At 38.3% G+C, this 17,517-nt stretch overlaps 1 protein-coding gene across 6 annotated transcripts in view; it reads right to left on the bottom strand.

Annotated features, from left to right (window-relative positions):
* The window catches only part of RFTN2 (raftlin family member 2), a 95,546-nt gene that overhangs the window by 23,755 nt on the left and 54,274 nt on the right, over nt 1-17,517 (bottom strand). For all 6 annotated transcript variants that reach the window (XM_056794163.1, XM_056794164.1, XM_056794161.1 and 3 more), the window contains exon 8: nt 1,861-1,939. In XM_056794163.1, coding sequence (XP_056650141.1) covers nt 1,861-1,939 — 79 coding nt within the window. The remainder of the gene's footprint in view (nt 1-1,860; nt 1,940-17,517) is intronic.

Genomic DNA, 17,517 nt, shown 5'->3' on the forward strand with positions numbered 1-17,517 from the left:
CATGGTGGCTGGCTAGTTGATTTCATCATCTAATTAAGTCCTTGTTTACAGATAAATAGGGGGCAGGTCTTTACCCTACCAGTTTTAAAGTGAGACAAAAGAAGGGAGGACTCAATCAGGTTTCATAGCCTGGGAGAGTTTTGTAGTTTTTTAATGAAATTGTTCTTAGGGGACAAAAGGAGAATATGTCTCAAAAAATGTCTCATTTCTATGTTAATTTTCCACATTACAAAGTTATAAAACTGGGTAACTGGCAAAATGGTAGTGTTCTCAGCACTGGAGGGTTCAATGGCTAGTCAGGTCCAGAGACAGGAAGTCCTGGGTTCAAATGTGACCTCAGATACTTCCATCTATGTGACCCTGAGCAAATCACTTGACCCCCATTGCCTAGCCCTTACCACTCTTCTGCCTTGAACCAACACAGAGTATTTATTCTAAGATGAAAGGTAAGGGCTTAAAAAAAAAAAGAACAAACATGACTAAACATTGAATATGACAGTTTCAGAATATTGAACTTCCATATTTTTGGAGCACCTTTGTAGTCCTTGTTGATATCTTGTCTAGAAAAGAAGCAATATATTTTGGCATCATAACAATATTATTTCACAATTTCTGTACTATTATGAGTTGTTGGGAAGGAAAGGGGAAGAGAGCAAACATTTATTAAAAATTTACTATTTGCCAGGCACTGTGTTAACCACTTTACAAATATCTCATTTGATCTTCACAACGACCCTGGGAGGTAGGTGCTATTATTATCTCCATTTTATAGTTGAAGAACTGAGGCAGAAAGAGATCAAGTGACTTGTTCAGGGCCACACAGCCAGTAAGTATCTGAGGCTGAATTTGAACTCAGTTCTTCTTGACTCCAAACCCAATGCTTTATCCAGTATAATACCCAGCTATAGATAGATGGCAATTTTCTATTTGGAAATCAATAACACTCTTGCTTGGGGAACAGGTAGTCATAATCGATGTGATAGTAAAAAGCTATTACTCAGAGGTATTCATCACTAAGATCAAGAACACTTATTTAAATAATTTGAGGGTTTAAAACTTCCTTATGTTTCCCAGTGACTGCACCAAATCCCTCATGATTCTATCTAGCTTTTTGGGGGCTAGACCTTTGTTCTCATTGATGAATAGGGAACATCTGATGTGCAAACTTCCCCCACTGAAACAGATCAGTAACGTCAGCATCTCTAGTTTACATAAGTCTTGGAAAGTTGCCTGTGCGCCCAGGAAGATTAGGAGATTTGCCCAGGATCACACGAGTAATATGTATCAGAGGCAAGGCTTGAGTGCTTGTATTCCTGATTCTGAGGCCAGCCCTATATCCTGCACTCCACACAACCCCTCAACTTCATGTGTGTGGGGAGGGAGGGGAACAAAGTTTTATTAAATGCCTGCTATGTATCAGGCACTGTTCTAAGAACTTTACAACACTCTCTCTTATGTTTGGAGAAAAAGTCCTCAGAAAGTCCAACTTCTTTATATCTGCCATAAAGAAATAGGGGTGAGAGAATAAATACTAATGGAATTTACATTGCTATTATGTCCATACTATATCTGTCTGTCTGTCCATCTATCTGTCTATCTATCTATCATCTTTCTATCTATCTATCTATCTATCTATCTATCTATCTATCTATCTATCTATCTATCTATCTCTGTCCATCTGTCCATCTATCCATTTGTCTATCTACACATCTATCCACCCATCCATCTATTTAGTATATAATATATAGTATATACAAATACATAATATTACATATAGGGTATATAATAAGTATATAATAACACATTATATACAACATAACATTTATAATATGTTATATATGTATATATTTTTTAACTTACCTCTGGTGTTTGAACAGCTGAATTCCACATAACAGGTCTTTGAAGAAATACAACCTGCTTTGTAGCCAAATTTCCTTCACTGCAAATGAAAACAGACATTAGGGTTTGAGAAAAGACAGTACTCCATAGTCCATACTCAGTTGGGATGTTCACAGATTTGAGGATAGAAGGGATCTCAGAAGTCACCTAGTCCTTCCTAACCTTGCTCCCCATCCCGTTTTACATTTGACCCATTTTACAGATGAGGAAATTGTTTCAGAGAGATTAAGTGACTTAGAATCACACAGATAGTAAGTAGCAGAGCCTGAATTTGAGTCTTTGAAGCTTGACTCCAAATTGAGAAAAGAAAATTAATTCTATTTTGTAATTGATTTCATTTTGTATTACTATTAACCTTTTGTGTAACTACCCAAGTCCTGTTTCATTTCTCTAATTTTTGAAGTTCAGCTTTTCTGTAAATCTCTCATTAGCTCCTAGTTAAGTTTAGAAGTTTATTTTGATTAATAATTGTTGTTCTATCCTTGTGTCAAGGAAATCTGTTATCCTTGAAGGAAGCAGGTGGATGCCAGGGAGTCTCGTTGTATGGCTGCAACACTGGATGTCCTTCAAAAAAATCTGGCCTGTTATCACTGTGACATTAATGAGCCATTGCAGTTGACTAAATCAATCAGAATTTGCTGGTGAGAGGTTGCTGTTAGTCCTGAATTTTCCACTTCCTAACAATCATAGTGTCCCCCACATTTATGATATGTCAGACCCAGCTATGATGCTGCTTTCTATTTTTTTGGATGCTTCTTCTTTTGTCTATAAAAACAATCTGTCGGTCCTCATTTTGGGTCTTAACTAGTTGAAGAGGCTAAGACTCTATTTACTGGCAAATTTTCCCTTTGCTAATAAATTGGTTGTGCTTGGAATTTTAGGTCTGTTTAATTTCATTTGGGATAAAAATCCAGGGTTTTGTTCTTTATGTTGCATATCCATGCATATATTTTTTTGTATGTCTTTTCCAGATCAATCTATTGGTTACAGATTATTTTTGGTCCAGAATGATATTTTCTTTTTAAAAAAATTTATCTATTTTTAAATATTTTTACATGGTTACATGATTCATTTTTCTCTCCCTCCCCTTTTTTCTCCCCACTCCCAGAGCTGACAAGCAATTCCACTGGGTTATACTTGTGTTATCACTTGATACCCATTTCCATATTATTTATTTTTGTAATAGAGTAATCTTTTAAAAATTAAAACCCCAAATCCTATACCCATTTAACAAATGATAAATCACATGTTTTCCTTTTGAGTTTCTACTCCTACAGTTCTTTCTCTCGATGTAGATAGCATTCTTTCTCATAAATCCCTCAGGATTGTCCTGGATTATTACATTGCTATTAGTAGCAAAGTCTATTACATTTGATTGTGCCATAATGTTTCCATTACTGTGTACATTGCTCTCCTGGTTCTGTTTATTTTGCTCCATATCAGTTTGTGGAGGTCTTTCCAGTTCATATAGAAACCAAGTAGTTCACCATTCCTTATGGCACCACAGTATTCCATCACCATCAGATACCACAATTTGTTCAGCCATTCCCCAATTGAGGGACACCCCCTCATTTGGAATGGTATTTTCATTAATTTAGGGGACTTCTGGTATGGAAATTCCCTCTATCAATGTAGAGTGAGAATGGATCTATAGCTTATAGTCTTAAGAGAGCTGTCTGGAGTACTGGGGAGTTGTGACCTGCCCATAGTCTCATAGCTAGTATGGGTCAGAGGCACTATTGGAAGCCAGGTCTTCCTGAATTGAAGGCCAACACTCTGTCCATTATGCCATGCTATAGCTCAGCTGATTAATATACAATACCACATTAGATAGGCATGGACACATTTAGAATGCATATTCAGTTAAGAGAATTCATCCACTCCAGGTTTTTATCTTCAAAAGTCTTGTCACAGACTGTCATTTTGAGTTCTTTCCTTATTCAACTATCATCATGGCAAATTATCCTTTACCAAAGGGAGTCAGAGGACCAGATTCTTCTAGAAATGCTTTTCACAATATCTCCATGGATTTGTGGGTTGGAGTGTCTGTAGCTAATGTTGCCCAGTTACAACTTTTATCATGCAAAAAGTAAAAACAAAACCCTACTATTATAGATGTCTATCAATCTTGACCTCTTTTATTTAAAAACAAATGTAGCATTGAAATGCAACCAAAAATGTGAGTAAAATTCCCATAAAATCTGAAATTCCATAATTTATTGAAGTAGTTTAATGTTAAATAGATCCAGATTTTCCTTACTGATGTTGACAAATATTCATTCCGAATCGACTTTAAATCTTCCTTAGGGTCAGAGCTTGCAAAAGAATAAAAATAACATTTAATTTAGTTCTTTATTTAATGGCAAAAAAATCCAAGTTTTTATTGGATCTTCTAAAAAGTCTACTGAAAGGGGACTGAATAGGCACTACTGCCAAGATGCATGGGTTTTAGTAAAATGTGAAATAGGAAAGAACAACTAAGTATAGGCTATATTCTGAAGCAGGGATTCTTAATCTGGGGTCTGTGAATTTTAAAAACAATTGATAATTCTTTTTCAATATAATTGATTCATAATTCAATGTATCTTACTTTATGCATTTAAAAATATTATTCTGAGAGTCTAAAGTTTCACTAGATTGCTAGAAGGGATCCATGACTCAAAAAAAAAAAAGAGGTAAGAAACCTTGATTTAGAGGGTGAAATCTGGGGAGAGAGTACATGAGGTGATAGTAAATAAGGATGTCTCAGACAATGTTTCAGGATGATTTTTATGTTTCAGGAAGTGGATTATATGAATGAGTGTCATATGGTCAGAAACCTCTAGAGCAGGGGAGAAGGTATCAGAGTTCTTAAGTAGAGAAAAAGTCTGCCAAGATGGTGATAGTAACTATCCAGGGAGCATTTTCCTCTTTCTAGCATATCCATGCCCATCATATCTAGGGTGTCCTAGGATGGATTGTTTGGTTGAGAGCTAATGTACAAAAGAATTCCATGTTCATGGATTATTTGGAGAAGTTTCTTGATATTTCTCCACTAAATTCTTGTTCTAACGCTTTATCATAGTGTGGAGGTAAGCCCAGGTTCTTGAAGACTTTTATTTAGCAGACAATATGTTTTAGCAAACTGGAAAGTTTTCCAGTAAAAACCCAGTGACTCAGGGTCAACTTGGTTAAGGTTAGAAAGGCTCATCCACAGAGGGGTGACCAACAGTTGACAATTTTTTTGGCCATAAGAACTTATCAATCAACAAATATTCATTAGCACTTTAATATGTGCCAGGCATCTTACTGGGGATACAAAGAAAGTCAGAAAGTCTTTGTCTTCAAGTGGCTTATATTCTAATAAGGGAGATGGTATGTAGAAATTGATACATACAAGATAAATCCAGAGGAAATGGAGAGTAGTCTTAGAAGGGAAAGCACAAGCAGCTGAGGGATGAGGAAAGACTTCTTGGAGGAGCTAGCACTTGATCTGAGTATTAAATGAAGTCAAGACCTCTAAAAGTCAGAAGGGAGAAGGGAGAGCTTTCCAGGCACAGGAACAGAGGCTGGGAGATGGAAGATGGAGAATGGGGTGTGAGGAACAGCAAGTGGACTATTACAAGTGGCTGTAAAGAATAGAAAGTTAGGAAGGGACAAATGATAAAGAACTTTAAATACCAAACATAAGTATTTATATTTGAGCCTAGGGAAAATAAGGAGCCAGTGCAGTTTATTGGGATGTATGAGACTGTGACACGGTCAGCTATTCTTTTTTAAGAAAAAAATAATTTTAGCAGAAGAACATAGTATGGACCAGAGTGGGGAAAGATTTGAGGAGGGAAGCCCATTTAGAATGTTATTAGAAGAGCCTAGGAGAAAGATGGTGATGGTCTGACCTTGGTGGAAGTTGACTAAGGGAAGAGAAAGTGGCCATACATGAGAGACGATATAGAGAAAGAAATGACAAAATTTAGCATTAAGTAGGATATGTGAAAAGACGGGAGGAGTCAAGAATAGCACCAAGGTTTTGAATATAGTTGAGGGGAGGAAGGATGGTGCCCTTCCTAGAAACTGCCTAATTCATGGAGGGGATAGAGTCTATGTTTAAAGAAGGAGAGCCCACATTGATGATGCAGTGGATTTTCTTTTTGTTGTCCTTAGTTTATTCCAGAATGTTTTAGTACAAAATCTTGATTCCTACATCCTGTCTTCCTCCTTAGCCCCCATCTACTTGTGTGCTGGAACCTAACAAAACCATGGACATGGGCCACCTGACTCACAAAAATGGCAGGAGATGGGCTCCATTTTCAGGGGTGACAATGTTATAAGTCCTACACATACATGCACACACCCATATACATACACATGTGTATATACAGGCACACATACATACATATATGTGTATATATGGGGGGAAACATCATTAGAAGCCACTTTACATGCAGTGGATTTTCTGAAGAACTTACTTAGATATTCTTGATGAGATACATAGCTCAACTGTCTTATTGATTGACTGAATTTGGCGAGTTCGACAAATTCAAGAATGATTTCTTTCCCTACACAAATCCCTATTATCCACATGGAAACATACCAAATTATGAAACTTGCTTTTCATTTTGAAATATGAAAAAAAAGAGCCCAATATTTGTTTTTTAGGGCCTTGTTCCCATAGTACTTGAGCTTTATTGCATTATCTAATATTAAGTTCCCAAGTTGTATGAGTTAAGACATCACTCAATTTGGCTTCTTCAATAATTTAGACAGGTCAGGATGAAGTCGAAGACAAATGTATTCCACAAAGCTTATTTTATAATCCATGTCCTGAGCTGACTTGCCCAAAACAAAGATGAACTTTAGGTGTGGGTAAGGAACAAAACTTTCTGAATTTGAATTCAAATTATACACTATTAGCTCTGTGTCTATTTGGTACTTAAATTCACCTAGGCAGAAAAAATCCCAGACCACAGGAAGGGGGTTTATTTCACCCACATTTTATTTAGGTTTAAGTAAGTTAATACAAACTTTTCAGAAATGGAATTGATTTGGTAAATAAGAAGTGGCCAAAGTGGTAGAAATGGGAGAAATTCCAGGGTTGAAGACTTTCCTTGTATGTTTAAGATTCCAAAGTGTTTTGAGTTTCAAAATATTGCTTTATAAACATTCAGGAATATGATAAAATAAAAAGTTAAAGGTGGCTGCCTATACTGACGTGTTTCACAAGAAGACAGGCTTTAGAACTGGAAGGGACCTTAGACATTATCTCTTTTTACCCCTCATTTGTGGATAAGGAAACAGGCTCACAGTGGTGGTTAACTGACTTGCTCTGGGCTATACAGGCAATATGTAGAAGAACCAGACTGGAACTGTCTATTGATTCTAAATTCAGTAAATTATATTTTTTTCTAAAACTTTTTTAAGCAAAATTTTATCATAGGTTAATCATTTTATATTTACTTAGCTGTAAATGGTCACAAAGCCCTTCATCAATTTATTCAGGACTTTGAATTTCATTTTTTTTGTATAATATTTCCAAAATTTTAATCTGCATAGGTGAAAGAAGTCCATATTTCTGTTTCAAAGAAAAGGTAAAAATTCCAGCTCAGAAGAGGAGCAATCAAGAAAGCTGGAAGCATATAATAGGCAAATTGACTTTTTGAAAAAACAGCCTTATTAAAATGCATCTCACAGTAAGATTGCTTTGGTTTAATTCACAGAAGTGTACAATACTGAGTTTTTCAAAGAATTTGAATTAGAAAAAAATAAAAAAGACCAAAAATGATCATTTACAGTATTCCCCCAACTCTCTTTAAATATATAATCTCTTTGTAAGGCTGCCACATGAGGAATTAGATGAAGCTATTAGCTATACTTGATCAAATATGTGGTCTTTCGAGCCATGAATTAGTTTTATCCTTTCCAATATATGTAGATTGTTTGAATTGTAAGATTGTCCTGTTTCTTCTATAAGGGCAATAATTTGCTCCGAGGAAAAGAGATGAGCAAGTCTCAACTTCCATTTTAAAGTTTTGACATTGTTATGGAGACTTGACTTTCTCTTTGGTCATTTATATTGTGTTCTTAGGAATAGTTGTCAAGGTTAGGCATCTGCTCTTTGTTTAAAGTGCAGAAGAAATGGATCCCTCCATTAAAATCCTATTCAAGGGGGGCAGTTAGGTGGCTCAGTGGACTGAGAGCCAGGCCTAGAGATGGGGGGTCCTGGGTTCAAATCTGACCTCAGACACTCCCCAGCTGTGTGACCTTGGGCAAGTCACTTGACCCCCATTGCCTAGCCCTTACCACTCTTCTGCCTTGGAACCAATACACAGTATTGGGGGTGCCATTGGATCCTCAAAGGCTGTACCAGCAGAGTATGAGTTCTGTTGTGAGTATGAGGACCAGTCTGGTAAGCTCAGAAAGATCCATCACCAGGACATTGGTCATCAGGTCCAGTGATATAATTTCTGCCATAAAACTCCACAAAGATGATCTGTTAAGTATAAGGGGATTTCAGTATGTGACAATAGAGGGAACATTCATTAGATCAAATGGAGGCTCTTTTAAAACCACTTCTACTGAAACCAAGGGCTGTGATTGGATCAGTGCATAGAATGCCAGGATTGGAGTCAAGAAGATCTGAGTTCAAATCCACCCTTGGATTAGATGTGTGACTCTGGACAAGTCACTTCATTCTGTTTGCCTCAGTTTTCTTATCTGTTACATGAGCTGGAGAAGGAAATGACAAACAGCTCTAGTATCTAGTACTCCAACAGTTGGGAAAAAAATTTTTTTTAAACCCATACCTTTTGTCTGAGTAACAAGTCTAAGACAGAAGAGCAAGGGCTAGGCAAATGGGGTTAAGTGACTTACCTAGGGTCACATAGTTAGGAAGAGTCAAAGGCCAGATTTGAATTCAGGACCTTCTAAGTCTCTAGGTCTGGCTCTCAATCCACTGGGCCACTTAGCTTGCCCCCTGCTATAGGAATTTATCATATAGACAAATAAGTCTAGGAATAAAAGTATACCTCATTTAATGGAAGAAAAACATTGCAGCAAAGTTATTAAATGAGTCATACTTTCCCTCAACTTCCATTTTAAAGTTTAAGATGAATTGTAGTAGAAAATTGTAGTAGAAAAAAATTCTGGCTCTTGGTTATGATAAAATAATACTTAAAGGGTCAGCTGGGTGGCTCAGTGAATAGAGAATGAGGCCTAGAAATGGGAGGTCCTGGGTTCAAATGTGGCCTCAGGTACTTCCTGGCTCTGTGACCCTGGACAAGGCACTTAACCCTATTTGTCTCCCCTTATCATTCTTTTGCCTTGGAACTGATACTTAGTATTGATTCCAAGATGGAAGGTAATGGTTTTAAAAAATATTTAAAAAATTTAAAATAACACTTAAGATAATACATGTATAACCCAGTGGGATTGCTTGTCAGCTCCAGGTTTGGGGAGGGAAGAGGGGAGGAAGAGAACATGAATCATGTAACCATGGAAAAATATTTTAAAAACAAAATTATATTAAAAACTAAAATGATATTTAAAATGAATAAAACCCCTCCAATCATATATATATGTATATATATATATTTAAAATGCCCTCACCTTCCATCTTAGAATCATTATTAGGTATTGGTTCTAAGGCAGAGGAGTGGTAAAGGCTAGGCAATGGGGGTCAAGTGACTTGCCCAGGGTCACACATCTAGGAAGTGTCTGAGGTCAGATTTGAACCTAGGACCTCCTGTCTCTAGCTCTGGTTCTCAATCCACTGAGACATCCAGCTGCCCCAATGATATTTTTAAAGAAATAATAAAAATTTCTTCTAAAGTTGAAAATATTATAAGCATTGAACTAGACCAATTGCAAAATAAAACTATTGAAAGTAAAACTATAGAACTGTTTTAGAAGTTCTGACTGGATGATGGCTTGCCTCACTCTGTCTCATAACATTCTGAAAAGAGAAATAGAAAGGCACGTAGTTTTAATGATTTGATTATTATTTATTGATTTTTGTTGTTTTTTGGAAGGGACATCAAAATTCTGTTTATTTCATCCATACTCTTATAGTCCTTGTGGCCAAGGCACGCTGTGCTTGGACTTCTTATTGAGCTACTCTCCTTCCTTTGGGTTTAATCTTAAGCTTCTCAGTCCATAGTAGTCCTCTGTTTTATGAGCCATTTTCTTCTCTGTACTCCTCTCTCTAGTCTTTGTTCTCAGACTGAGAGTTTGTGACATAGCTGCCTTCTCTAGCACTTTGTATGGTATCCTGTTGACAGTGTGGGTGCCACTGTTGCTGCCTGGTTGCAGGTACAGATACAGTAGTTCCTTTCTGTCTCTTCCTGATTCCCCAACTGTAAAATGAGGGGACTGGATGAACTAGATGGCCCCCGAGGCCAGAAAAGTCCTCCTCTCCCTCCATGGCCTTGTGACCCTTTAGTTCTTCCACCATCCTGGCTTGGAACTCAGAGCTGGCCAGGAGCGAGGATTCGGTGGGGTCCTCTGCTTAATCCCTTCTTACTCTGTCTTCTAGTAGCTTGGGCTGGCACTAGCCTCGTCTGTCTCGGTCTCTGTCCCTTCCTTTTTCAATCAGTAGCCAAGATTGGGCTTTATTGCCTGCCATGGTCTTCCCTCACAAGATAAGGAGATGACGTTGGTGTTAAACCTCCTAGTGGACTCTGGGAAAATCCCTTCAGCCTCACTCCATATTGATTCACTGATGCTGCACCGAGACTGAAAACTCGCCTGGACACCTCTGCCCCATGTCCATTTCTGTGAATAGCTGCCTGTTAGGACCTCCAAGAACACTGGAGATTGTCGTGGTTTCAGCTCTCCTGGAGGGCTCTGATGGGCGAGGAGGTGTGGGTGCCCCTGTTGTTCTCCACTTTCTTGGGCAGATGGGGGGGGGGCTGGCTTTGTTCTCTGTCGTAGCACCAAAAGACAAAGATGAAGGGTCCCATGTGGGCCCTGTTCACCAGAGTTTGAGTCAACCTCAGCCCATTTCCACCTTCACCCCCCAGACTGGTGTGGGGGCAGCTGCAGACTTGTGGCTATCTTTTTATATAGTTCTGGTCTGAGCTTGCCCAGCCTGCCTCTTGTTGTTATTATTTTTTTAATCATTCCTTCACCCAGCACTCTTTTAAACTCTTTCCTTTGGAGTTTCTTAAGGGAGCTGCAAAAACTCCTTCCATTGGTGATGACTGACAACGCCATTATAATTTATAGTCTTAGGGAGTTGTCTGGGGATGACAGAGATCAAGTGACTTGTACGGCTAGCATATGCCAGAGGCAGTGTTTGACCTAGGTCTTTCCCACTCCAAGGCTAATCCTCTACTGATTATACTCTGTATTCTCATCATAAGTCACAAATCTCCCTACTTACTTACATTTTGAATCTAATACAATTTCTTCTTCCCCTTTTACATTTGCTGTCACTTTAGTCTTTGGACCTACCAAGCCAAAGACAGGAATGTTCAATCCTTACTTAGCAATGAAACCTTACTCAGTGCTGGGTCTTCCTTTGTGATTCACTCTCTGAACTACCAGGTATGACTAAAAAATAAGGCCTGGGAGTCATTATAGAATGTTTCTTGTAGACATTGACCCACAGCCAGAAAGAGCAACACAATTCTGGGGGCATGAAGACACATACAAAACCATGGCACAGTCCCATCTGAAATATTGCCTGTACCTCTAGGGACCTCGCTCTCACCCATCGTATTTGTATCCCGAGTATTTAGTATGGTGCCTGGCCCACAGAAAATGCTTAATGAATATCTGTTGATTGTATCATGGAACCAGAAAGAATCCAGAGAAAAGTAAAAGAAAGGATCAAGGAAATAAAGAGGCTACCCAACGAGGGCACACCAAAATGCTGAATGCAGAAGGATGAAGACTGAAATGATGAAAAGTCTATACAATCATAAATCACACAGGTAAACTCATAATATATGTTTGGGGCATATTCCTAACCTTAGAAACCATCAAAACAGGCTACCATACTCTTCTACAAGACCTTTAGTGTCTCTGTAAGCGATAGATGACTGGCGTAGAGCTCAGTAAAAACATCTAACACGGCATAGCAATTGTTGTTTGTATACTAGCTAAGGACAGCTTCTTTTCAGGTTGTCAGTGCTATTGTAGGAGTCCTAAAGCCAACCCACCAATTAGTCCTTCAACCATTGTATAATTTCTTGAAAATTTGTTGTTGTCAAATTCCTGTTTCTGGAAGGACTCAAGAGAAAATGGTTTTTCTTTTAAGTGTAAATGTCTATCTTAGCCTGAGTTTCAGTGTTTCTCTGAATATTGATTGCAGTTATTTCCTTCAGGGAATCTAAAGTATGTTACTGTTAAGTCATTATCTGTACACAGTGCCCTGGTGAGACTCTGTTGTCCCAAGCTCACATTTATTGGTATTCCTAATGCAAAACAAAAATAACTGTTCTGTGGAATACATACAGAAAAGGAAAATTACAGTCAGTAAATCTTGCAGGTTAAACTTCTTACTGGTACTTCTAAGAGTTTTTAATATGCCATCTGGCCTCTAAGGCCCAAAGCCTTGAAAAAGAACCCCTGTTTTAGAGTCTACAAAGCCACCTTCTGTAATTCTACACTGAACATGCATTCTTAGGGCAGCCTATTAACACAAGTCAGGGCATTTCTACTCAGGCTGGTCTCCACTGTCTCGTTAATGAATACAGTGAACACAGACATCTCAATTACCAGTAAGGGATCAACTATTCACCCTAACTCTCTCTCTCTCTCTCTCTCTCTCTCTCTCTCTCTCTCTCTCTCTCTCTCTCTCTCTCTCTCTCTCTCTCTCTCTCTCTCTCTCTCTCTCTCTCTCTCTTTAACATGCTACTTAGCCAAAGTGGATATCATCAGAAGCACCTTTTAAAACACCTTAAGAGCAAGAAAATTCATATAAAACAGTTACACAACAATTACTTGAGTGCAATTTATTTTGCAGAGCATGTGTAGAAGAATCCCTTTATAATCAGGAATGTTTAATTCTCCCTGAGACTGATTCTGGCATAAAGCTATAAAAATGTGGCAAACACAGAAGTACAGAATTTTGGTTCTGAAAGGAACCCCACAAGAATCACTTCACATTAAGGGCTCTGAACTTTTTTAATGTCATAGACCCCTTTGACAGTCTAGTGAGGACCAGGGATCTCATCTTAGAATGGGTTTTTTTTAAACCCTTACCTTCTGTCTTAGAATCAATACTGTGTATTGGTTCCAAGGCAGAAGAGTAGTAAGGGCTAGGTAATGGGGGTCAAGTGACTTGCCCAGGGTCATTCAACTAGGACATGTCTAAGGCCAGGTTTGAACCCAGGACCTCTAAGCTTGGCTCTCTATCCACTGAGCAATCTTGATGCCCCTAGAATGATGTTTTAAAATGCAGAAAATAAAACACATAGGATCTTTCTACAGATTCATTAGGGAAGACTAAGAAACCCCCAATTTAGTCCAAACCCCTAGAAAAAACTGGATATGGAGAGAAATGAATTGCCCAAAGGCACAAAGTTAGTTAGAGGCAGAGCCAGGATTAGGTCCTAGGTTTCCTGAGTTCTTGTTCAGTATTTTCCTACACATATGGACTGAAAGAAGATATGTCTTACTATAGATTCTGCTTAGTTGTGCGCACTTTGGTGATACAGTTCCTAGTGAGACGGGATTCTTTAAAGCATTCTTTGGAGTATACAAGGGAATTTTAAGAATTCTTTAGGCTGCCATCCCCAAAGGGAAAAGTGAAGAAGCCGGCAAGCCTATCTGTGGAATCACCAAATGCTCCCAGCTGCTGGCTCAGCTGCCCCATTGGTCTCCGAGATGTAGGGCCACACAAGTGGTCCTTGCAGCTCTGCACTGGGCATGCCCTTCTTGGCTTCCATGCATCTCAGACTAGATGGTTTCTATCCCTACCAGATTCCATCCATGTAGGGACTTAGAAGTCAGTCAGTGGGAAAAAGAGTAAATATCAGCTTAGATAAGCAAGAATATTACTGTGGAATCAAGTCACTAAATGGTACTTTATCTCCAAGAAATGGCTAGGGGAAATCTGAAATAAGTAAACTACTGAGTTTTGGAATTTGGCCAAGATAGGAACGGATTCTGTTGCCACAAAGTACCCATAATTAGAATTGTTCAGTTAATTTCGAATTTAGTTTTATAGTGGCAAAATGACTCTGCCAATTCTCAACCAGTAAAATAATCATCTTCACAGGAGGCTCAGGAGGCATGATTAGCCAATGGTCATAAAGACCTCTAAAGAGGAAATGAACTATGCATGGTATTTAACTTTCCCAGAGGGTATAGGCCATCATAGCATTTTAGAGCTGGAAAGCAATTAGAAGCATTTGGCAAAGCACCTCCAAACAATTCTAGGAAGTGATGTCCAGGGAAGCAGGTAACCTATTATACTGATAGAACAATTCTCCTCCTGTTCTTGTGACAGTATAGTCCCTCCTGGATGTCTCTACCTCTCAAACAAAAAGATCCTCAAATGGTAGTGTTTCAAAGACATGAAGAAAAGAGAAAGCAGTTAATAAAATCTTTCCTCCCAGTACCCTCTTCCTGGCACCAAAATGACATTGTAGAACAGTGAGATGACATTGACTGGAATCAGAACACCTACGTTCAAGTACTTTTGAAGACAGCTATCTGTATTGACCTTCTTGGGCCTTAGTTTCCTTATCTATAAAATGAGAAAGTTGGAATAGCTGGTCTATGAAGTCCCTTTCTGCTCTTGATCTATGATCCTCATTAATTTAATTCCTTTAGTATTTGTTGAAAACATTTTTTAAAAAACTCTTACCTTCCTTCTTGGAATCAATACTGTGTATTGGTTCCAAAGCAGAAGAGTGGTAAGGGCTAGGCAATGGAGGTTAAGTGACTTGCCCAGGGTCACACAGCTGGGAAGTGTCTGAGGCCAGATTTGAACCTAGGACCTTCCTGTCTCTAGGTCTGGCTCTCAGTCTACTGAGCCACCCAGATGCCCCCTGTTGAACACATTTTATATGCCAGGAAAAGGACAGCTAATGGGGGAAAGCAATATATAGAGAGCATACAAAGAATGAGAAAATGGTATTTGTTGACCAAAAAAAGGGGGAAATGGGTTCCAGTTGGATGTAGAGGGGAAGCAAAGAAAATAAGGAAATACTTTCATCAGTAACTTTTCCCATAATACCCTAGATAAATATATTACAAAGACAGGAATTATCATGCAATTAACCATATCACCCTGATAAATTAATCTATACTAAATTAGTGGAAAGTATAGCAAGACACTAAGGAAATGGAATGGAATATATATATGTGTGTGTGTGTATAAATTAATATATTATATATTCCATCATATATATATATATAAAATTATATATATAATATATTATATTTAGACCTTCTCTCTCTTTCTCTCCCTCTCTCTCTCTCCCTCTTTATCTTTCTCTCATTTTCTCCTGGGGATAAGGGAAAAAGATGGGGAAAGAAAGTCTGGATCCTATGAGTAAGTAAAGGTCTAAAGTATAATGTATTGAGGAAAAGTTGTTTGGTAGAGTTACTATAAAGAGAAGTACTTGGGAGGGGACATCAAAAGAGAAGGTGTTTTTTGTTGTTTTTTTTGCCTTCCTTATACATCTGGATTAAGGGAATATGGTGCCACTGTATCTCTGTATAATGGTTAGAGGAGATGGAGGTTGGGAGAGACTGATTCTAGACCACTGGATAACTTGGTATGGGGAAGAGAGTTTCTTTCCATGCTTAATCCTAGTATGTATTGATAAACTGACTTACGTTGGTGTAGTACAGATATGGGATTAAATCCCAGCTCTTGCATTTACTTATTGTGTGACCTCACCTAGCCTCTCTTCATTTCTTTTTCCTCATCTGTAAAATGGGAATAAAAAAGTGTTTTCACCTCTCCACCTCATTGGGATGTTATGAAGATCAAATCAGAATAATGTTTATAGAGCACTTTAAAAACTTTAAAGGGCTACATAAATATGAATTATTAATTTTACCATAATGAACTAGGAAAAGCTGGGAAACCCTATGGGGCTACAACCTGCATCTTGAGGAATGTTGCAAAAACAACCCTGGATACCAAAAAGCTGAACTGATTGATGATATTAAAAAAACCCCAAAACATCTTTCCCTTCCATCTTAGAATCAATACTGGGTATTGGCTCCAAGGCAGAAGTGTGGTAAGGACTAGGCAATGGGAGTTAAATGATTTGCCCAGGCTCACACAGTTAGCAAGTGCCTAAATCTAGATCTAAACCCAGAACCCCTTAGTTCTCTGGCCTGGCTATCCACAGAGCCACTTAGCAGCCCTCTGATTGAGCAATATTTTGTTACTCAATGATTCTTAATTCCCCCTACTCTGAAGTGAGTGCATTTTCATTCAAGAACACAAGCTGTTGTGGGGCAAGAGAATGCATGTTATAGGTTTGCTAGCCCTTAAAAGGAGGGGAAAGATCACCCTATTGTAGTGCCAGCCTTGTTTATGTTGGCTAGTGAGAGTGGATGAACCCTGAGATGGAACAGCAACAATTCCTCCATTTGATGATTCTGCTGAATAAGAAAGTGAAGAGTGTTCTGACTTGTCTCTTCCTTCAACTTTAACACCCATTTATTAAATGCCTCCAGGTGACAGATTGGAAAGAACTCGGATTTAGACTCAGGGGATTTGCTTTAAAATTTTGGCTATAGGGATCAGCTAGGTGGATCAGTGGATGAATAGCCAAGCCTAGAGAGTAGAGGTCCTGGGTTCAAATGTGACCTGAAACACTTGCTGTGTGACCCTGGGAAAGTAACTTAACCCCATCGTCTAGCCCTTAGTGTTCTTCTGTTTTGGAAGAAATACTTAGTATTGATTCTAATACAGAAGGTAAGGGTTCTTAAAATAAAATAAAACAAAATCTTGGCTATACTAATTACTATCTGCATAATCCTGGGAAAATCATTTAATTTCCTTGGGTTTCCATTTCCTAAATTGAAAAAATAAGGTCGTTGGACCAAATGATCTGTAAGGCCCCTCCTAGCTCTCTGCAGCTAAGCATAGGTCCTGAGAGAGGTACAAAAACTGAATAAGGCATGATCCTTATCCTCATGAAGCTCATAATCTGGGTGTGTGTTTAAATATCAGTGCAAGTAACCACACTAGAAAAATTATTTGCTATTAAGGCATAAAATTTTAGAGTGGGGGACTTGTTCATTTCTTTGTGCCCATTTTCAATGAGCAAAATAGAGAAAAGTCTTAAAACATAAATATGTTTATTGTTAGGGAGAAAAAAATAATTAGGATAGGAAGAATGAGACTTCGCCCTAGAGCATTAATGTAAGGGAGAGTTTACTTATTCTTTGTGGGGATCACTGTTCTTTCATCTCATTTTATGGGCTCCTGCCACCTTATTATTTGTGTGACTCTGGGCAAGTCAATTAACATAGATTGCCTCAGTTTACTTGCAGCTGATATACCTGGGATCCTATCACTACCTTTTTGGCCACTTTCTCCATTGACTCATAATTGAACTTTCTGTTCTCTGTGTCCTTCCTTTCTCTCTTGTCCCACAAAATGTTTTTGCTTCAGATGAAAACATTTCTAGCTAGACTTCTACTGTTCAGGTTTGTTGGAAAAAA

The sequence above is a fragment of the Monodelphis domestica genome, chromosome 4 (assembly GCF_027887165.1).
Source record: "Monodelphis domestica isolate mMonDom1 chromosome 4, mMonDom1.pri, whole genome shotgun sequence".
NCBI lineage: Eukaryota > Metazoa > Chordata > Mammalia > Didelphimorphia > Didelphidae > Monodelphis > Monodelphis domestica.